The sequence below is a fragment of the Saccopteryx leptura genome, chromosome 4, assembly GCF_036850995.1.
Source record: "Saccopteryx leptura isolate mSacLep1 chromosome 4, mSacLep1_pri_phased_curated, whole genome shotgun sequence".
NCBI lineage: Eukaryota > Metazoa > Chordata > Mammalia > Chiroptera > Emballonuridae > Saccopteryx > Saccopteryx leptura.
The window spans coordinates 77,445,049-77,468,229 of record NC_089506.1 but is presented as its reverse complement, the minus strand read 5'-3'; the positions used below and the strand labels follow the sequence as shown (position 1 = coordinate 77,468,229).

General features: G+C 37.1%; 1 protein-coding gene across 4 annotated transcripts in view; it reads left to right on the top strand.

Annotated features, from left to right (window-relative positions):
* PIBF1 (progesterone immunomodulatory binding factor 1) overlaps positions 1-23,181 on the top strand; it is a 234,760-nt gene that overhangs the window by 137,091 nt on the left and 74,488 nt on the right. For all 4 annotated transcript variants that reach the window (XM_066380783.1, XM_066380784.1, XM_066380782.1 and 1 more), the window contains exon 14: positions 3,508-3,610. In XM_066380783.1, the coding sequence (XP_066236880.1) occupies positions 3,508-3,610 (103 nt within the window). The remainder of the gene's footprint in view (positions 1-3,507; positions 3,611-23,181) is intronic.

The window sequence follows — 23,181 nt, the reverse complement described above, 5'->3', positions numbered from 1 at the left end:
TTAGGAGGAGGTATTCCTGATGGTAGGCTTACGCACCGCATACCAAGAATTTCTTGAATGTGGCATTTTATATCATGTAGAAGTTTGCATTGATAAGTGATATCACTCCATATTTGCGCAAGAGCATTATGCAGTTTCCAAACAAAACAAAAAGTACCCAAACCCTATGAGCTGCTTAACTTTTTGTAAAGATTTTAATTATTGATTTTAGAGAGAGGATAGAGAGAGAGAAAGGTAGAGAGAGGAGCAGGAAGCATCCACATGTGCTGTTAGCTTCTTGTATGTGACTTGACAGAGCAAATGCGCAGGGTTTCAAACCCACGACCTTAGCATTCCAGGCCAATGCTTTATCCACTGCACAATGCAGGTAAGGTGAGCTGCTTAATATTTTGAAACTTGATGTCTTCAACTCATAGTCTTCTTCAGAATGTTGGTAATGGATGACCTTTGCATCTCATTATTTATTTATTTATTTTTTTGACAGAGAAAGAGTCAGAGAGAGGGACAGACAGGAAAGGAGAGAGATGAGAAGCATCAGTTCTTTGTTGCAGCACCTTAGTTATTCATTGATTGCTTTCTTAGATGTGCCTTGATGGGGGAAGGGGTGGGCTACAGCAGAGCAAGTGACTCCTTGCTCAAGCCAGTGACCTTGGACTCAATCCAGCAACCATGGGGTCATGTCTATGATCCCATGCTCAAGGCAGTGACCCCATGTTCAAGCCGGATGAGCCCACGCTAAAACCGGCGACCTCGGGGATTTGAACCTCGGTCCTCCACGTCTCAGTCCAGTGCTTTAGCCACTGCCTAGTCAGGCTTATTATTTTCTAACATGCCTTTTTCTTCCATATTAACTCATCTATAACTGATTCTGCATAATAGCCTTTGGTTGTGTTCATTTTTCTGTACTAAGCATTACACAAATATGGTCTGTATCTTCAATGTACATTTTTTGGGAAATTACTTTCTACAAAATCACACTAATGCTGAGTTTTGTGGGTGACAGAGAGATAAAAAGACCAATTCCTAACAAATGTGGAGAATGAGAGAGCATGAAAATATATATGAGTGAAGAGAACGTCAGTGTTTTAAAATTAGCCTTAAAATAAAACAGAGCTAATGACATAAAATACAGGTGTTTGCAAATACATATATATATATATATATATTATTAAAATATTTAAAATGTAAATGTAATACAACATTAGCATTAAGACTTATTTTATTTGTAGAGATTTTATTGTAGGGTCAAATCAAGAGAATTTGGTATATTTTAAATTGGAGGATAGAAAATGTAGTATTCAAAAACTATAAACACCTTAAAAATCTGTAAAGACAGAAGTAAATTAGTGCTTCCCATGGTCTGGGCAGGGAGGATGCAGAGTGATGCTATGGTACATCCTTGCTTTTGGAGCTAATGAAAATGTACTAGAGTTAGGTTATAGTGACAGCTGAACCACTCTAAGTATACTAAATGCAGTTGAATTGTACACTTTAAATGGGTGGACTTCATGATATATAAATTACATATCAGTAAAATTTTATATCAATAAAACTTTTCATTTTAAAAAATGATTGTCAAAAACAGGGACTCTTTTCCATCTCTAACTTCAGCTGATTATTAATACAAATTCTTATGCCAGTTTAAAGGATAAGAATTTAGATTTGAGCATATCTAAATAAGCTACCTAATTCATTATATAAACTTTTACCAGAACTCATCTTTTTTATTTGGGAAAACAAGAACAAGTTCTTAGAAATTGTCCCAGTAGAGCCAAAGCTCTTGGTCAATCAGGCGTCCCTGATTCGGCTTCCCCGCACAGTGGGACACTCTGGCTTATCAGCAGGGCTGGCAGCCTCTTTCAGACTACTCTTCAGGCGGCTATGAGGATGCTACTAATCAGTGCTGACACTGCCACCAGAGGAAAGACACGACCAACACACACGTTAGTTGCAAGAATCACACAGGCAGTTAATTACTCACAAATCCTTTTGTCCTGCCTGGGTACAGCTTAAAGGAGTCCCATCAGCATGCTCCTCTCAGCTGTCTTTAGAATGGAGACAGTCCATGTTCTGGGCGACTGCCGCGGAAGGGGGGGGGCGCTTAGCTTTAGTACACCTTTTCTGGCCAACACCTTCTAACAGGTGTCAGTCTACAAATTATCATCTCAAACCACCTTTTTAGGAGTTTCTAGAGGGAGCTATTTTTATGTTAATCTACTGAAATGTTACATCAAACCACTTTTAAGATGTTCCTAGGGGAGCTTGGTGTCCACAACAATCCAAAGTTATGACATCAAGCCACTTCTTATCTATATGTACCTTCACATACATACTAACTGAGTCCTGTGCGAAAGACAGAGTCTGTTTATCATATCTGTACACACTATTAATTCCTATCCAGACAGCATAACTTTATTTAATTTCCTTAATTGCTTTTAATATTATATCCTAATTATTTTTATATATCTTCCATGTTTTTCTATATTTCTATATATTTAATTATTATAACCTTATATTACTGCAACAGAAATAGATATGTAAGATGATATTTAGCATTATTTTTAGAGTTTTGTCTGCACTCCTTTATCTGATATTAGAAAATAAAAATGCATGGAATTGTTTTTGCCTTTAGTTTTATTTAGAAAGAAAATATTTTATTTCTTGTCACGGTAACACATCCTGTCTTCTGGGATTCCAGTAGATTTTGCTAGTGTGGTATTAATAGGTCAACTCATAGAAAATGAAAATGTGATAAATACAAAATTTTAAGTATTTGGAATTACAGAGAGGATCTTCAGAACAACATATCTTCTCAACATAATTAGTAGTTCTTAAAGAATTATTCCACTTTTCCCCCCTAATAGTTAGGAGAAATGATTTTATAGCTGAACTTCTTTTTTTTAATCGTCTTATAAATAGAATTGGGACAGTTCACACTTAACGTGATTTTAAATTCTAAAGGTAACCTAAATTTAAAGGTTACACTCTCACACAATAGGCATTTTATACATGTTTTTCATCTCTGCTTTCAATAGAAAATCTATTTAGTTGTGTTTTGTATTATAAAATGCATCATGTTGTCTGAGGTAAACACTGATTCTTTTCAAAGTGCAAGCTTATTATTGTTTCAACTAATTGCCTGATTTGTTTTTAAATGAGAAATTTTTATAAAAATGAAGAAAAGCTGTAAATTGCTCTCTTGTGGTCTTTTCAAGCAAGTATAATGTAGTAAGGGTAGAAACCATTACTGTTCTAATCAATATATCACACTTTTGGTTTTATGGAGATTTTAATATTACTTTCAAGATTCTGAGTTGTTGAAATATTATTGGTCTTTACTGTTGACATCTGAAAATATTTTTCAACTACATATTTTCTCTGTTAATATTTAAGTATTATTAAGAAATGGTAAGTCAGTTTTCAAGTGTACAAACACATTTTGAATATTTTAGATAGCATTCTCCTTTTCTCTAAGCATTAATTTTTTTTTAAATTTCATTTGCCTAGTGTCCACTTGGCAAGAAGAGTGCTTCAGTTAGAAAAACAAAACTCGTTGGTTTTAAAAGACCTGGAACATCAAAAGGACCAAGTAACACAGCTTTCACAAGAGGTAAATAACTTAAAAGAAACACATATAAAGAATCACAGTGTTCATTTTAATTCTTTGTTATTCCTTTGTGTATTTTCTGAGCAGTTTTAAAATAAGCTGTTTGGTAGTACAAAATGATTTTGCAACTTATGAAACTAACTTAATGTTAAAGCCTCATAAAACAACTTACAGTATATGGAAAAACTGAGATCAAAAGAGAGATTAAATGCCCAGACTAAATATAAATGCAGACTAGACAGCCAGAGCTCTGATTTCTGGGAATATCAACTGGTAAAACAAGTTTGACGTATTTTGGTGGCATTTAAAGTTTTTAACTAAATCCTCATTTTTAAAATAGATTTGGTTTTTTACATTTTCGATTGATAAAAAATCACTTATCTATTGAACACATTTAACTTGGTATACACTTAAGCTCTCTCCATTCTTTGGCATATGATAGTTCCCACATTATGTATTCTTTAAGTCAGATTTATATTTTTTATTTTCTTAATCTTATTAATACATGCCATGCATTCTTTTTTTTTTATAAATAAATTTTAATTTTAATGGGGTGACATCAATAAATCAGGGTACATATATACATATATAGTATCATTTAAAGAACATAGAGTTGAACCTTGACGAACACAGGTGTTAGGGACACAGACACCCCGCACAGTTGAAAATCCCTATATAACTTTTGACTCCCCCAAAACTTTACTGTAGATAATTGTCCTTAGGTAAGTGTTAGGGATTGATTCTAGGACCTACCCCCGACCCCCTGCCATGTGACCACACCCACACACAGGGATACCAAAATCCACAGATGCTCAAGTCCCCTGTATGAAATAGCATAGAAAAATGCATACAGTTGCCCCTGGATCTACATATTCCCAACCAAGAATGTGAAACCCAGGGATATGGATAGCTGACTGTATATTTATTGGAAAAAAATCTGCATTTAAGTGAAACGGTGCATCAAACCCATGTTGTTCAAGGGCTGTATATACATTTTACATAGTATTTTCACTGCTCTTATTACTTAAGTCATCTAATTACATTTTTCTGTATTTCTGAAATTCAAATAATAAAACAATTAAAAGCATAGCTATTACTTCATTGGTGTTTCTTTTAAAGTTATGATTAAAAAGTATTAATACATGCCATGCATTCTTTTTTATATATATAAATAAAATTTTATTTTAATGGGGTGACATCAATAAATCAGGGTACATATATTCAAGAAAACATTTCCAGGTTATCTTGTCATTTAGTTCTGTTGCATACCCATCATCCAAAGAGATCGTCCTCCGTCACCCTCTATCCAGTTTTCTTTGTATCCCTCCCCCTCCTCCTCCCCTTCTCCCTCCTCCCCTCCCCCCACCCCCCCATAACCACCCCACGCCTGTCCATGTCTCTTAGTCTCGTTTTTATGTCCCACCAATGTATGGAATCCTGCAGTTCTTGTTTTTTTCTGATTCACTTATTTCAGCCATGCATTCTTTATTTGTTTTCCTAAGGACTTGCCATTCACATTTATCTTTTTAGATAGTGCCCTCTGTTAAGTGCTATTAATATTATAACATTAGGAATATCTTTAATCTCAAATTTCAAAAGATCAGGAATATATTATAATACTGTAATGCCTGGCACATCGTTACTGCTCAATAACTATGCTCATTAGCAGTGTTGTACTGGCAAATGTTTACAGCCAGCTCCAGGCATGGATGTGAGGCATGGCTCTGATTTATAGCATTTGCTTATGTCTGAGATAAATAGTCCCACTATGACTAACTTTAGCTGCCAACATAATGTTATTGAACATGGAGTAGAAAAAAGATGCTCAGTAGCATACCATTATGTAATGTTTCCACCATACAAATAAAATAGATATATGTAATATAAGACCATAATAGTAAACAATAGTAAAATGATTAAACTTGATGAATTTTTTTAGTATTTGTTTCTTTTTTAATAAAAGTTTTTATTTTAAATCTAAATAAGGTTTTAAATAATGGGGGTATTTAACAGTCAGCTCAAAAAATTCCTAAAAACTTAACACTCAACTCTTAAAAACGATAAGGCAACTGCAGCACACTGCAGGATGAAACCATGGAAGGCTATATAGATGAATGACTGAAATAACAAATGAACCTCTGTTCGCTAATATATTCTAGATTCCTCATCTTTACTTTATTTTCAGAATAACCTATCAAAAACATTTCTTAAAAAATATGCAGGGGGCAGTGACTTGGCAATCCCATCCCAAGACGTTTCTGTGGGGGCTGTGCGCCAACCCCGGGGGGCAGTGTTTTACAGACAAGCTAAATTGGCATTCAAGAGCAAGGCTTATGGCTCCAAGTTTAAGGTGGCAAAGTAGGAAGATCTTGAGCACTCTTCCTCTCATTGACACTAAAACTACAACTACATATAGAGCAGCTATCTGAGAACAACATGACTACTAGCAGAACAGATTTTCTACAACTATGGATATAAAGAATTGGGTAGCAGGAGTAGAAACTAAGTCTAGTCAGGACCTACCCTACTTCACACTCTCCTTGCAGTGACTCACAAGTGGAAGGGAAATCATAATCATGGAGGTCATCCCCGAAGATGACCCTAGCCTGGAAGACCTGCACCAGGAAAAGGAGTACCCAAAACATCTGGCTTTGAAAACCAGTGGGGCTTACATCTGGGATAGCCAAAGGGCTGTAGAAAACCCAGGCTATATTTTTTCTGAGTCTTGAGACAGGAACAACAGTTTGAAAAGCACCTAGGTCAATGGTTGGCAAACTCATTAGTCAACAGAGCCAAATATCAACAGTACGATTGAAATTTCTTTTGAGAGCCAAATTTTTTAAACTTAAACTATATAGGTAGGTACATTGTTATTAACTTAATTAGGGTACTCCTAAGCTGGCCACACTCAAGGGACCAAAGAGCCACTTGTAGCTCGCGAGCCATGGATTGCCGACCACTGACGTAGGTCACACGTAAAATGACTAATATTAGGGTGTGTGCTGAAGGGACAGGGTTTTGTTGGAACTTTCTCCTGGGAGATGCTAGTGTGTGCCACCCACCCTCCCTTCTATAATTTAGTTGGGTGGACATTGGCAGGCACCATTTCTGACACTATTAACCTTGCTAACAGGTTCACTACACCCTGGCATTTCTCTGAGGATCCAGTCAGGCTAGCACCCCTCCAAAGTGACTCTTGTTTTTCCACACCCAGTAGGTGGCCTTAGTCGGCACCAGCACACACCAAGGTGTCTGCAACAGTGTGGCTGAGCCTCGCAGCCAGCCACATCAGAAACCTGCCCTGCACACCAGTGAGTCTGCGACAGTCATGTCCAGGCCTCACCTGCCAGTGTGTCCACAGAAATTGTGGCCCAGACACAACAGGAGGTTATACTAGTCTACCCAGGGAACACATCTAGAACACCTGGCTCTGGTGACAAGGGGATCCACCACTGGGCCCCACTGAACACTTTCTAAATAAGGCCACTTTTTCAAGACCAGGAGTTTTTCCTACCTACCTAGTTCCTAGAAACAGCTAAAATGAAATAAAAGAATATATTCCAAAGAAAAAAAAAACAGGACAAAACCCCAGATAAAGAACTAAATGAAACTGAATTAAACTGTCAACTAGATGAAGAGTTCAAAGCAATAGTTATAAACATGCTCATTGAACTCCATGAACAAATGGATAAATTTGATGAGAAACTGAAAGAATAAAAATAATAAGAAAGGATCTATCAGAACTGGAGTATTTAACGACTGATATGAAAAATACACTGGAGGAAAACACTCTCAAATCAGATGACACAGAAGAGTGGATCAGCAATCAGGAAGACAGGATAGTGGAAAATACCCAATTGGAAGATCAAGAAGAAAAAAGAATTTTAAAGATTGAGGATAACATAAGGTCTCTTTGAGATAACATCAAACATACAAATATTCAAATAATAGGGGTCCCAGAAGGAAAAGAGAGAAAGGTACAGAAAACCTATTTGAAGAAATAATGGCTGAAAACTTTCTTAACCTGGTGAAAGAAATGGACATCCAAGTCCAGGAAGCAGAAAGAGTTCCAAACAAGGTGAACTGAAAGAGACCCACATCAAGATGCATTATAATTAAATTGTTAAAAGTTAAAGAGAGAAAATTAAAAGCAGCAAGAGAAAAACAACTAGGTGCATACAAGGGAATGCCCATAAAATTATTAGCTGACTTTTCAACAGAAACTTGGCAGGCCAGAGGGGAGTGGCACAATATATTCAACATGATGAAAGAAAAGAAACCTACAACCAAGAATACTTTGCCCGGCAAGGTTATCATTCAGAATTGAAGGAGAGATCAAGATTTCCCAGACAAGCAAAAGCTAAAGGAGTTCATCACTAGTAAACTGGCATTACAAGAAATGTTAAAGGGAATTCTTTAAGTGGAGAAGAAAAGGCCAAAACTAGAAATAAGAAAATGTATGAAAGAAAAATCTCACTAGTAAAGGCAAACATAGTACAGTGTGTCCGTAAAGTCATGGTGCACTTTTGACTGGTCACAGGAAAGCAACAAAAGACAATAGAAATGTGAAATCTGCACCAAATAAAAGGAAAACTCTTCCAGTTTCATACCTATTCAGTGCAGTTCGATGTGGGCTCACGCACAGATTTTTTAGGGCTCCTTAGGTAGCTATCCCGTATAGCCTCTACAGACTCATCACTGACTGATGGCCTACCAGAATGGGGTTTCTCCACCAAACTGCCGGTTTCCTTCAACTGCTTATCCCACCGACTAATGTTATTCCTATGTGATGGCGCTTCATTATAAACGTGCCAATATGCACGGTGCACTTTGATCACGGATTCAAATTTAGCTAGCCACAGAACACACTGAACTTCCCTCTGTACCATCCACATCTTGACTGGCATGGCCGTGGGCTGCTCCGCTGTATACACGGTGTTACATCATCATTTGCACCTGCCCACATGCTACCACATCATCCTACAGAAACTGGGAGGGTTTTCTTTTTATTTGGTGCAGATTTCACATTTCTATCGTCTTTTGTTGCTTCCCTGTGACCGGTCAAAAGTGCACCATGACTTTACAGACACACTGTAGAGTTATTAGACCAACCACTTATAAATCTTGTATGAGAACAATTAAAATGGCAATAAGCACATATCTATCAACAATTACATAAATGTAAATTGACTAAGTGCTCCACTGAAAAAACATAGGGTTACTGAATGGATATAAAAATAAGGCCTTCAGATATGTTGCCTACATGAGACTCCAGTTTGAAAGACATATAGGCGTAAAGTAAAGGGATGGAAAAGATATTTCATGAAAATTGAAATGGAAAAAAAACTGGGATAGCAATGTTTATATCAAACAAAATAGACTTTAAAACAAAGGCAATAACGAGAGGCAAAGAAGGACCCAGCAATTCTACTTCTAGGCATTTATCTAAAGAAAACTAAACACTAATTCGAAAAGATGTATGCACCACTATGTCCACTGCCACATTATTTACAGTGGTCAAGATATGGAAGCAACCTAGATGTTTATCAGTAGAGGAATAAAGAAGTCGATATGCATACAAACACAAGAACATTACTCAGCCATGGAAAAGAATTAAATTTTGCCATTTGTAACTATGGATAGACCTACAGGGTAGTGTGTTAAATGAAATAAGTCAGAGGAAGACAAACATTATTATTTCACTTATGTGTAGAATCTAAAAAAAAAAAACAAAAGCAAATGAACAAACAGACTCATAGATACAGAAAAGTTGATAGTTTCTAGGGGGTTGAGCAGTTGGGGTATGGGCAAAAAGGCGAAGAATTAAGAGGTACAAACTTACAGTTGTAACATAAGTCTCGGGATATAAAGTAGCACATAGGGAATGAAGTCAATACCACAATAAACTTCGTGGTGACAGATGGATAGTGAACTTTATGTGTTGATCACTTTGTAAGATATATAACTGAAATTTCATTATGTTGTACACTTGAAAGTGATATAATGTATGTCAACTATAATTTTAAAAGAGCTTATATTCCAGAATAAAAATGAGACAGAAAAAAAATTTTTAATGAAAAAGCAAAATAAAATATTAAAATTTATATAAACTTGTATATATGTATGTCATTATATCACTTGAAAAAAAAAATCTTGGAGCACTTCAGTTAATTTAAATAGGAATTTCTAAATGGGTCAACACTCCTATACAAATTGTAGGGGGAAAATGTAGGAAATGAAATTAAGTAATGAAACTAAATTATAATTAACTTTATATGAAGCAATTTTGAAAGAACTGTTATCCAATACTTAGAAAAAAACTTAAATATTGAAATATTTGTGACATGAAATGGTGTGGTGTGTGCATTTTGCTTTAAAATAATCCATGAGGAAGAAGTGGAAAAGGCTCAATAGAGTTAAGAAAAAATTCAAAGTGTGTATAATGTTTGAAGCTGAGTGATGGGTACATAAACTATTATGCAGTCAGTACTTTCATGTATGTTTAAAATTTCTTAAGACATATGGAGAACAGGCCCTGGCTAGGTAGTTCAGTTGGTTCGAGTGTCATCCCAACATACTAAGGTTACAGGTTCGATCCCTGGTCAGGGCACATACAAGAATCAACCAGTGATGTCATGAATAAGTGGAACAATAAATCGATGTTTCTCTCTATGGCTATGTCTTTTTCCCTTCCTCTCTCTCTCTAAAAGATCAATAAATTTAAAAAAATTTAAGACATGAAAAATGAATCGGTAAACTTGTATTTAAAGTTTATGCTGAGTGTATAATTTCCCTTAAGATTGGAAATAAAGTATTACAATTTGAAATATTCCATGTATTTTACTTTTTTAACCCACAAAAATTTATGTTACAGACATAGCTCCTTTTCTTGTACTTTGCATTACTATGCTTCACAGTACTATGTTTTTAACAAATTGAAGGTTTCTGACAACCCTGCATTGAGCAAGTCTTTTGGCGCCATTTCTTTCAACATTTGCTCACTTTATGTCTCTGTGTCACATTTTGGTAATTTTTAAAATATTTCAAACTTTTCAATTGTTACATTTGTTATGGTGATCTGTGGTCAGTGATCTTTGATGTTACTATTATAATTGTCTTGGAGCTCCATGATCCATGCCCATATAAGACAGTGAACTTAATTGATAAATGTGTGTGTTCTGACTGCTCCACCTACTGGCCATTCTCCCATACCCTGGGCCTCCCAGTTCCCTGAGACACTACGTTATTGAAACTAGGCCAGTTAATGTTCAAGTGAAAGGAAGAGTTGCATATCTCTTCCTTTAAATCAAAAGCTAGCAATGATTAAGCTTAGTCAGGAAGGCATGTCGTAAGCCAAGAATGCTAGGTTAGAAGCTAGGCCTCTTCTGTCAAATAGTTAGCCAAGTTGTGAATTCAAAGAAAAAGTTCTTAAAGGAAATTAAAAGTGCCACTCAGTGAACACACAAATGATAAGAAAGTAAAACAGCCTTATGGCTGATGTGAATAAAGTTTTAGTGATCTTGGTAGATCAAAGTAGCCACAACATTCCCTTAAACCAAAGCCTAATCTAGAGCAAGACCCTCGTTCTCTTCAATTCCGTGAAGGCTAAGAAAGGCAAGGAAGCTGCAGAAGAAATGTTTGAAGCTAGCAAAGTTTAGTTCATTTGCTCTAAGGAAAGTAATCATCTCTGTAACGTAAAAGTGCTAGGTGAAACAGCAAGTGCTGATATAGAAGCTACAGTAAGTTATCCAGAAGCTAAAGCTAAGGTGACAGTAACCAGCAGATTTTCAATATAGATGAAACAGCCTTATATTAGAAGAGTGCCATCTAGGACTTTTCATAGCGAGAAAAAAGAAGTCAATGCCTGCCTTAAAGGATAGGCTGATTCTCTTGTTAGGGGCTAATGCAATCGATAACTTTAAGTTGAAGCTAATGCTCATGTACCATTCAAGAAATCCTAGAGCCCTTAAGAATTATGCTAAATCACCTCTGTCTTGTTTTATAAATGGAACAACAAAATCTGAATGACAGCATCTATTTACAATATGGTTTACTGAATATTTTAAGTCCACTGTTGAGACTTACAACTCAGGGAAAAAAATTTCATTTCAAAATATTACTACTATTGCCTGACCAGGCGGTGGCACAGTGGATAGAGCACCGGACTGAAACGCGGAGGATCCAGGTTTGAGACCCCAAGGTCGCCAGCTTGAGTGCGGGCTCATCTGGTTTGAGCAGGGCTCACCAGCTTGAGCCCAAAGTCACTGGTTCGAGCAAGGGGTCACTCGGTCTGCTGTAGCCCCCCAGTTCAAGGCACATATGAGAAATCAATGAACAACTAAGGAACCGCAACGAAGAATTGATTTTTCTCATCTCTCTCCCTTCCTGTCTGTCTGTCCCTTTCTCTGTCTCTGCCACAAAAAATAAATAAAAATAAATTTAAAAAAATATTACTACTATTGCCTGATCTGTGGTGGTGCAGTGGGATAAAGGTCACAGGTTCAAAACCCCAGGCTTGCCTTGTCAAGGGACATATGGTCAAGATATATATATATATTACTACTGTTGACAGTATATCTCGCCATCAGAGAGCTCTGATAGAGATGTACAAATAGATCAATATTGTTTTCATGCCTGTGAACACAATATTCATTCTGCACAAGGATCAAGGAGTAATTTCGACTTCCAAGTCTTATTATTTAAGAAATACATTTCATAAGGCTATAAGCTGCCATAGGGAGTGATTCCTCAGATCTGGGCAAAGTAAATTGAAAACTCTGGAAAGGATTCAACATGCTAGATGCCATAAAGAACAGTTATTATTTATGGGAAGAGGTGAAACAATATCAACATTAACAGCAGTTTGGAAGAAGTTTATTCCATTTCTCAGGGATGACTTTGAGGGATTTTGAGACTTCAGTGGAGGAAGTAAGTGCAGATGTGGAGATACCAAGAGAACTGGAATTAGAAGTAGAGCCTGAAGATGTGACTGAATTGCTACAATCAAAAACCTGCTAAAACCTGAGCAGATGAGAAGTTGCTCTTGTGGATGAGCAAGAAAAGTGGGGTTTTGAGGTAAAATCTACTTCTAGTGAAAATGATGTGAAGATTGTTGAAATGACAAGATTTAAAATACTACACAAACTTAGTTGATAAACAAGCAATAGGGTTTGAAAGGCTTGACTCCCAATTTTTAAAGTTATGCTGTAAGTAAAATGCTATCAAACAGCATCACATGCTACAGAGAGATTAGTTGTGAAAGAAATAGTCAATTGATGTGGCAACCTTCATTGCTTCTTATTTTAAGATATTAGCCTGACTGGGCAGTAGTGCAGTGCATAAAGTGTTGGCCTGGGACACTGAAGACCCAGATTCAAAACCTGAAGGTCACTAGCTTAAAGCATGGCTCAACAGCTTGAGCGTGGGGTCCCCAGCTTGAGTATAGGATCAGAGCCATGACCCCATGGTCACTGGCTTGATCCCAAAGGTCACTGGCTCAAGCCCAAAGTTGCTGGCTTGAGCAAGGAGTCACTGGCTTGGCTGCAGCCCCCTGGTCAAGGCACACATGAGAAAGCAATCAAGGAACAACTAAGGTGCCACAACTATGAGTTCATGCTTCTCATCTCTCTCCCTTCCTGTCTGTCCCTGTCTGTTCCCCTCTTTCTCTCTTTCTTCATCTTTTTCTCTCCAAAAGAAGGAAGGGAGAGAGGGAAAGAAAGAAAGAGAAAGGAAGAAAAGGAGAGAGGAAGGGAAGGAGGAAGAGAAAGAGAAAGAAATAAAGAAAGAGAAAGGCAGGAAGGAAAGAAAGAAAAGGAGAGAAAGGAAAGGGAGGAATGAAGGAAGGAAGGGAGGGAATGAAGGAAGGAAGGGAGGGAAGGAAGGAAGGAAGGAAGGAAGGAAGGGGAGAAAGAAGAGAGAGGGAAGGAAGAAGAGAGGGAAGGAGGGAGGGAGAGAAAAAGGAAAGAAAGAAAGAAAGAGAAAGAAAGAAAGGAAAGAAAGTAAGAAGAGAAGGAAGGAAGGAGGAAAGGAGGGAAAGAAAGGAAAGTTGTCTTAGTAGTCAGCAGCCATCAACATTGAGGCAAGACCCTCCACCTAAAAAAGGATTATGACCCATTGAAGGCTCAGATCATGGTTAGCATTTCTTAGCAATAAAGTATTTTTAATTAAAATTTGTGCATTGTATTTTTACACATACTGCTATCACACACTTAATACAGTATAGTGTAAGTGTTTATATACACTAGGAAACCAAAAAAAAATTGTAGCTTGCTTTATTGCAATAATTGATTTATTATGTTGCTCTGGTCTGGACTCAAACTCACAATATCTCTGAACTATGTCTGTATTAGATTGCTTCTCTAACAATAGCCTCGGGATTTGTATTCTTTTGAACAGGTTAAATTTTTTTTAAGATTTTATTTATTGATTTTTAGAGAAAGGAGAGAGAGAGGGTGGGTTGGGGGCAGGAAGCATCAGCCCATAGTGGTTGCTTCTCTTATATGCCTTGACTGGGCAAGCCTGGGGTTTCAAACTGGTGACGTCAGCATTCCGGGTTGATGCTCTATCCACTGCGCCACCACGGGTCAGGCAAGCAGATTAAAATATTTAAACTAGCTTGCAGTTTTGGATAATAAAACACAGATGAAACTCAATTATTGTTAGAATTACCATTAAGTTATATGCTTCAGAATATGTCTGAGGTTTTACTTAAATAGCCAAAATGAAAATGTTAAAAAGTACTCAAAATAAAAACAAATATTCCTTTTTTTTTTAAGCGGGAGAGACACACAGACAGAGACAGACAGGAAGGGAGAGAGATAAGAAGCATCAACTAGTAGTTGTAGCACTTCAGTTGTTCATTGATTGCTTCTCTTATGCACCTTGACTGGGGGGCTTGAGGCAGCAACCACGAGGTCATGTCTGATCCCACACACAAGCCTACAACCTTGGAGTTTCTAACCTGGGTCCTCAGCGTCCCAGGTTGACATTATCTACTGCACCACCACCTGGTAAGGCACAAATACTCCTTTTATAGTAATTTTATTAAGACATAATGGGCCCTGGCCGGTTGGCTCAGTGGTAGAACATCAGCCTGTTGTGTGGATATCCTGGGTTCGATTCCCAGTCAGGGCACACAGGAGAAGTGACCATCTCCTCCTCCTCCTCCTCCTCCTCCTCCTCCTCCTCCTTCTTTTCTCTCTCTCTCTCTCTGTCTCTTTCTCTGTCTCTTTCTTCTCCTCCTGCAGCCATGACCCAGTTAAAGCGAGTTGGCCTCGGGTGCTGAGGATGACTCGATGGCCTCCACCTCAGGTGCTAAAGAAGAGCTTGGTTGCTGAGCAATGGAGCACTGCCTCAGATGGCCATAACATCGCCCCCTAGTGGGCTTGCCAGGTGGATCCCAGTAAGGGTGCATGTGGGAGTCTGTCTCTGCCTCCCCTCCTCTCACTGAATGCAAAACAAAACATAAGGAACATAGAATGAACTGCACACATTCAAAGTGTACAAATGCTAACTTTTGACGTGTATACCCTTGAAACTATCATCAAAATGAAGATGATGAACACATGCATCTCCCCAAAAGTCCCTGTGCTCATTCGGACTTTCTGCCTCCTAAACCTCCCTACCTATGTCCTGTTCTTCAAGTAACCACTGACTTCCCTTCTGTCACTTACAGATGTATTTAATTTCCTAGACTTTTATATAAATAGAATCATTACATGCTTTTTATACATACACACACCTTTTGTGTCTTCTTTTATTCTGTGTAATTATTTCAAGATTCATCCATAGTTCATTCCTTTTCATTGCTGATTAATATTCCATTGTAGAGATACACAGTTTTTCATCCATTCATCTGTTAATAGATATTTGGGTTGTTTCCAGTTTTTGCTTATTATAAATAAAGATGATATGGTTACCATGTGCAAATCTTTGTATGAATATATGCATTTGTATCTCTTGGGTAAATAACCTTGGAATAGAGTAGCTGGATTATATATATAGTAGGTGACTAAGATTTTAAGAAACTTTCAAACTGTTTACCTGATGTTCGTAGCATTTTGTACTTCTACCATCAGCGTATGGAAGTTCTAATTCCTCTACATCCTTGCAAAGAGATGCTCAGGTCAGCCTTTCACATTTTAGCCGTTGTAATGGGAGTGTAAGGATATCTCATGGTTTTAATTCTCATTTCCCTAATGACGTATGATGTTGAGCATCTTTTTCTGTTCTTCTTTGCCCTCTGTTTTTCCTGTTGGGGGAAGTGTTTGTTCAAGTCTTTTGTCCATTTTATCAGATTGTTTATTTCTTTATTAAGTTTTGAGCATTATTTATAGATTTTAGGTATTTAATTTAGCATATCTAATAAGTCTCTTATTAGATATATGATCTAAAAATTTTTTCTCCCACTCTATGCCTGTATTTTTATCTCTTAACGATGTTTTTTGAAGAGCAGGAGCTTTTATCAACTCCAGTTTTTCAGTTCATTCTTTTATGGGTTGTGTCTTTATTAAAATATCTTTTTTAACCCAGAATCACAAGGTTTTTGTCTATGTTTTCTTCTAGATCTTTCATAGTTGTAAGCCTGTGATCCAATTTAAATTTTGTATACTGTGCAAACTGTAGATTGAAATTCATTTATTTACATATTGAAACCAAATTGTTGTAGTATCATTTGCAGAAAAGACCCTTGTTGAACATTAATCAGTCACATATGTGAGATTCTGTTACTGGACTCTGTTCTGTACCAGTTATTTCTTTGTCTTTGTATCAATACTACGCCATCTTGATTACTGTAGCTTTATTCTGTCTATAAATTGTATAATCTTTTCTACAAAAAACAAAAATGGCTTTGAATTTTATTGGAATTGCCTTGAAATCTATGGATGAAATGAGGAGAATTGACATACTAAGAATATTAAATATTCTCCCCCATGAACCCAGTATATCTTTCCATTTCTTTAGATGGTAAGTTCTCTTAGTAGTGTTTTTTTTTTTAAGTTTTTAGTGTAAAAGTTTTATATCTTTTGACTAGTGTTATCTTGGTATGTTTTTCCATCCTTTATTCAACTTTTAACCTGTTAATTCCTAATTATTCTGTAGGCAGTGTGTACAGTTAGAGCTTTGCTGTTTTTAGATCTTGCTTTTTTATCAACTCTGACAACAAATATGACTGTTAAGTGGGCTTTTCCAAATATTTACATTTTAGTGTGTATACTGATAGGATTATTTTTAAGTCTGTTATCTTGATATTGGTTTTCTATTTATCCCATCTCTTCTTTCTTCCTTTCTTTCTCTGCCTTCTTTTGTATTAATTGAATATATTTTATCATTCTATTATCATTGTTGGCTTATTGGCTGTAACCCTTTGTTATTAGAGTGGTTGCTTTAAATTATATATGTATATATAATATATATATGTAATATATATGTATATGACAAAATGGTTACCCTGTCTAGTTTTCCTTATGCTTTTGTGTAGATACAAATCTTCATCTGTTATCATTATTGCTTCTGGTTGATGTACTTCTTTTAACAATACAATGGAGCAGATCTGCTGGTGATGAATTCTTTTTACTTCTGTATGTTATAAAAAGTTATTTCACCTTTTTTTGTTATTTTTTGTTTCTACATTTCTGAGTATTCCTAAACAAAAATCAAGCCTGACCAGGTGGTAGCACAGTGGATAGAGCGTCGGACTGGGATGTGGAGGACCCAGGTTTGAAACTCTGAGGTCGCCAGCTTGAGCACGGGCTCATCTGGTTTGAGCAAGGTTCACCAGCTTGAGCCCAAGGTTGCTGGCTTGAGCAAGGGGTCACTCAGTCTGCTGTAGCCCCCAGTCAAGGCACATATGAGAAAGCAATCAGTGAACAACTAAGATGCCACAACGAAGAATTGATGCTTCTCATTTCTCTCCCTTCCTGTCCCTATCTGTCCCTCTCTCTGTCTCTGACACACACACACACACACACACACACACAAAAGTCAAGATTAAAATATATTTCTCAATTTTATTACTAAGGCCCAATAAACTGCATGCATTTGAAGGGTCACCTTTTTAACCATTTGAAATTGGACGATTCATTGGCTTTTTACATGATTATAATGTACAATCATTATCACTATCAAGTTACAGAACATTATCTATTACCCAGAAGGAAACCTTGTTCCCATTAAACAGTCACTTGTCATTCTCCCCTTCTTCCAGCCCTCAGCAACCACTAACATGCTTTCTATCTCTACTTATTTTTCATATAAATGGAATTATACAATGTGACCTTCTGTGTCTGGCTTCTTTCACTTAGCATAATGTTTCCAAGGTTCACTTATAGTCTACCATCTATCAGTAATTAATTCCTTTTTATGACTAAATAGTATTCCATTGTACAGATACAATACATTTTGTTTATCTCCTCATTCTCTGATGGACATTTAGGTTATTTCCAATATTTGGCTATTATGAATAGTGCTGTCATGAACATTTGTGTATAAGCTTTTTGCCTAACTACCTGTTTCCAATTTTTATGGATGTATACCTAAGAAGTAGAATTGCTAGGTAACATGGCAATTCTGTTTTTTTGAGACACTACAAATTGTTTCCCACAGCAACTTCACCATTTTATATTCCCACCAGCAATGTCAAGGGTGGTATTGCTGAGTTCGTCTTTGTTTTTGACATACCTATATATTTTTCCTGGGTAAAGAATTCAAGTTTGACTTTTTTTTTGTTTTCTATCTTTTTTAGTACTCAAAAGTTGTTACTTCACTGTCCTTTAGTTTATGTTGTTTCTACCAAGCAATATGCTGTCATCTTTATCTTTGTTCTTCTCTAAATAATGTGTCTTATTTCTCAAGCTGCTTTTTGAGATTTTTTTTTCACTAGCTTTAAGCAATATGAATATAATGTGGCTTGATAAGTTTTTCTTCATGTTTCCTGAACATGGGTTCTCTCAGACTTCCTGTACATGTCATATCAGATATTGTGGGGGTTTTAAACTTTTTTTTTGCAATTTTTTTGTATAATTTCTTTTACTAATTCTCCAAGTCCACTAACCTGCTCTTCTCCAATGTATAATCTACTATTAATTCAATCCGGTATGTTTTTCATCTTGGAGATTGTAGTCTCTGGCATTAGACGTTCATTTTGGGTCTTTTTGGTATCTTCTACATCTCTACTTAACCTGTTTAAATTTTTTTTCTTGAGCATATGAAATATAGTTTCAATAACTGCTTTGTTATCCTTGTCTACTATATTATTTTGTTATTTCTTGATTGCTTTCAATTAAATTGACTTATTTCATTATGTATCTTTTTTAATTGTTAAGATTTAATAAGCAGGGATACATCAAGCTCTTCATCTAGAGAGCACACTTTGTTTTCACGTACTATTCAATATGTAGTTGGAGCATTACCCCAGGTTGACCTCATTATGTATCATATTGTCCTCCTTCTTTACTTGATGCCAGACATTGTGAATTTTATATTAGAGCTAAATCATTTTTGGAGTCTTATAATCTGTATAAGCTTAGTTCTCAAACATGGCTAAGTTTCTTGGAAAACATCATTTCAAGTCTTGCTTTTAAGCTTTTATAAGCAAAGAAGAGTTTATCTTCAGGCTAACTTTTCTTCTACTACTGAGACCAGAGCCCTTTAAGTACTCCACCCCATGTCCTATAAATTCATAGGCTTTGTATTTTGTCTGATGGGAATAGGTACTCTTACTGGCCCATATGTTCATTGGGAATTGTTCTTTCCAATATTTTCAGTGGTTCTCTCAGTCGCTGATAGTTTCCTTACACATATGCATTGTTTGGTGGCGAGGTGAATACTCAAGGACGGCTGTCTGTAAATTTCAGAGTTCTTTTTCTGTACAGCTCTCTTTTTTTTTCAGTACTTTGCCGTATGAACTATGTCTCAGGGGTCATTGTCCTTCATTGCTTGATATCCAGTGTCTTCAGATCATTGCTTCATTAGTTGGTCCAGTATAAGAGAAAAAACTAATTGGATTCTTTTTTGTATTTGTTTATGTATGTGCCCACTTAATTCTCAAGAAATCCCCAAGTTAGTTAAGAGTGTTGACGTGCAGTTTACTAAACAGTAAAAGATCTAGGCTAACTCATAAAGCATGTCACATTACTGCCAACAAGAATTAGTTGTCCTTAGCCTCCTTAAAGCTAGGTTCTTGCTCTACCTCTCTCCAGTCATTTAGTAAACATTTATCAAACTCCCACTACATTCAACCACTGATAGGAAAGCAGGCATGGACTTGCACTCTTCACATGTTCAGCCTTGTTCGCAAAGGCTTTTTCTTCCAGTATAAGCACTTACCTGTTACAGCTAGCTTATTTCAAAAAACTTATCTAGAAAATGATACATGCACAATCTCAACTGACCAAATGGCAAGGTTTAGTTGCCTGGAACTAAAGGCACTTAGTTCTTAAAAGTCACCTAATGGAATTCAGGTAATTTGTTGCAAATGTGAAACTGCTAGATTTAAGAGAGACTTTAAGATGCATGGGTGCAGTAAAGTAGATCTATATGTGCTAACTTTAAAAAGCATTCATACTATATTGATAATTTTTTTAAAAAAAGTAAAAATGCAGAATAATATATGTATTGTGCTTCTCTATTTTGCTTTTTATATCTATATATATTTGTGTGTGTGTGTGTGTGTGTGTGTGTGTGTGTGTTTATACCGAATGCCAACCACCACGGAAATAGGTAAAACAATGATTTACTTCTAAATTATATCCTGTTCACACATCAAATAAAATCTTTGTTTAAACTGTTTACCTAACTGATTGTGCCTTAATAATGCATCAGTGTCTATAAATTTTTCATTTAAGAGCTATTACAAATCACACTGCTCTTCCCACCCACCCCCATCAGCATTGTTATACCACTGAGTCACATGAAAATTAATTTCTCAAGGGTAGCTTTGAGGGGAAAAGAAATTTAAAACACTTGAACTTGAAGATTACATTCTTTTGATACTTAATCTCCTGTCCTTCCAGCTCTCTCAGTCCTTCCAGCTCTCCTAGTTCTTTCATTCCCATAAATGTATGCTTAATTAGGCCTCGTTATAAGTCCCAGACTCATAAAATCTTTGTATTGTTCTAATCTGTCAAGCTACTCCTGGCTGTGCTTTTCTTCTGAACCAATCCTGTACCTTATCCATCTGAATACTACATTGACTAGCACTATAGCTATGATGCCAAATTCATCCATCAGGCTTTTCTTGACAATTCCTATGTTTATCATAGTATCTTACAACCTGGTAGTTACTCTATACATATTTAATAGGAGAAAGGAAGAGGAAAACCTTGAGTTTTGTGGTAATGTGTTAAAAAATTCTTATGGAAATCTACTTTTTCTGCTTAGAAGCATTACAAATTTATGTTGAACATCAACCAGATGCTCATTCCTGTTGTCCAGTGTCTTTATTTTTCTATATCTATTATATTTACCATTTTCTTGATTGCAGAACACTCCCACACCCCAAATCATCAATCCATCCATCATCTCTATCTTTTCCTTATTACAATATGTCGTCTAAATTTACTTCCCCTGAATCCCTTTACCTAAGGATTTCTTCTCTTTTTCTCCTCTGCCCCTTTGGTCCTTTAAAAAAAAATGTGTGTGTGTACTGGGGAAGATGAAGAGAAAAGGGACCCTCATGCACTGTTGTTAGAATGCAGACTGTTGCGGCCACTGTGGAAAACAAGATACTGTTTCCTCAAAAAATTAAAAATGTAACTGCCTTATGACCCAGCAGTTCTACTTCTGGGAAATGTATCCAAAGAAACTCAAAACACTCCCTGACCAAGTGGCAGTGCAGTGGATAGAGCATCAGACTGGGACACAGAGGACCCAGGTTCGAAACACCAGGGTCACCGTCTTGAGCACAGGCTCGTCCGACTTGAGGTCAGGCCCACCAGCTTGAGTGTGGGATCATAGACTTGACCCAAGGCTGCTGGCTTGAGCACAAAGGTCACTGGCTTGAAGCCCAAACTCGCTGACTTGAGCCCAAGGTAGCTGGTTTGAGCTCAAGTTTGCTGCCTTGAGCAAGGGGTCACTCGCTCTGCTGTAGCTGTGCCCTCCCCCCCCCCCCATAAAGGCGCATATGAGAAAGCAATCAATGAACAACTAAGATGCCACAATGAATAATTGATGCTTCTCATCTCTCTCCCTTCCTGTGTGTTTGTCCCTGTCTTTCTCTCTCTGTCTCTCGGGAAGGTAGAAAAGAATAAGGGGGTAGTGACAGAAGGAGACTTGACTTGGGGTGGTGAACACATGATGCAATGTATACGGATGTTGTATTATGGAGTTGTAGTTTTGAAACAATTTTATTAACTAATGTTATCCCAATAAATTCAGGGGTTTATTTTTATTTTTATTTTTTTGTATTTTTCTGAAGTTGGAAACGGGGAGGCAGTCAGACAGACTCCCGAATGCGCCCAACCAGGATCCACCCGGCATGCCCACCAGGGGGCGATGCTCTGCCCATCTGGGGCGTTGCTCTGTTGCAACCAGAGCCATTCTAGCGCCTGAGGCAGAGGCCATGGAGCCATCCTTAGCGCCTGGGCCAACTTTGCTCCAATGGAGCTTTGGCTGCGGGAGGGGAAGAGAGAGACAGAGAGGAAGGAGAGGGGGAGGGGTGGAGAAGCAGATGGGCGCTTCTCCTGTGTGCCCTGGCCAGGAATTGAACCCAGGACTCCTGCACGCCAGGCCAACGCTCTACCACTGAGCCAACCGGCCAGGGCTGAAATTCAGGGGGTTTTTTTGTTTTGTTTTGTTTATTTTTTGCGAGAGAGACAGTGATTCTCAGATATTAGTATGAGAAGTACCTTAGCTTCTTGCTTAAAATGTAGGTTACTAGATACTGCCCACTGAGATTGTGATGAAGCAGATCTAGAATAAAGTCCAGTTATCTGCATTTTCAATAAGCCCTTCTGTAGCTCTAATAAAAGTGATCCAGGGCCACATTAAAAAAAAATAAGTTATGCTCTACAAACCTTTATACCCATCACTTCCATGCTGATTACTTTCACATATATTAACATCCTACTGTCATGAATATCTCATTATCTGGACCATGTGTGAGAATCTGAGGACCAGAGCAGGGCTGATAATAAACTAGCATGCACTTGCTCTTGGTTATTAAAATAATAAAATATTTGCAAAAACAGTGGTAAATAGCTGCTTTGCTAAGCCCGAGTATCCTTCTATCACCGCAGTCCCATGTGTCCCAGTCCCTCTTCAGAGAACCCCAGGCTTCTCGGCCATCTAGCAACAAAGAAGTAATACCTGACCTAGCAGAGTTTCTCAGAATCCCACTCTGGTGCAAGGACTGTCATTCTAACTGGTTGAATTGTACCATTTAAATATTAACCCCTGTTAAAGAGGAAGATATTATGAGCCATATAGAGACACTAGAGAAGAAACCAGTTTTAGTGAGGAGGATGGTAAATTCAGGATATAAGATGTTTTGTGTGCAGTGCTGTTAAACCTACTAAAATATACTCACAAAAATTAAGGGATATTTCAAACTGAATATGAAGCTATAAAATATCCCC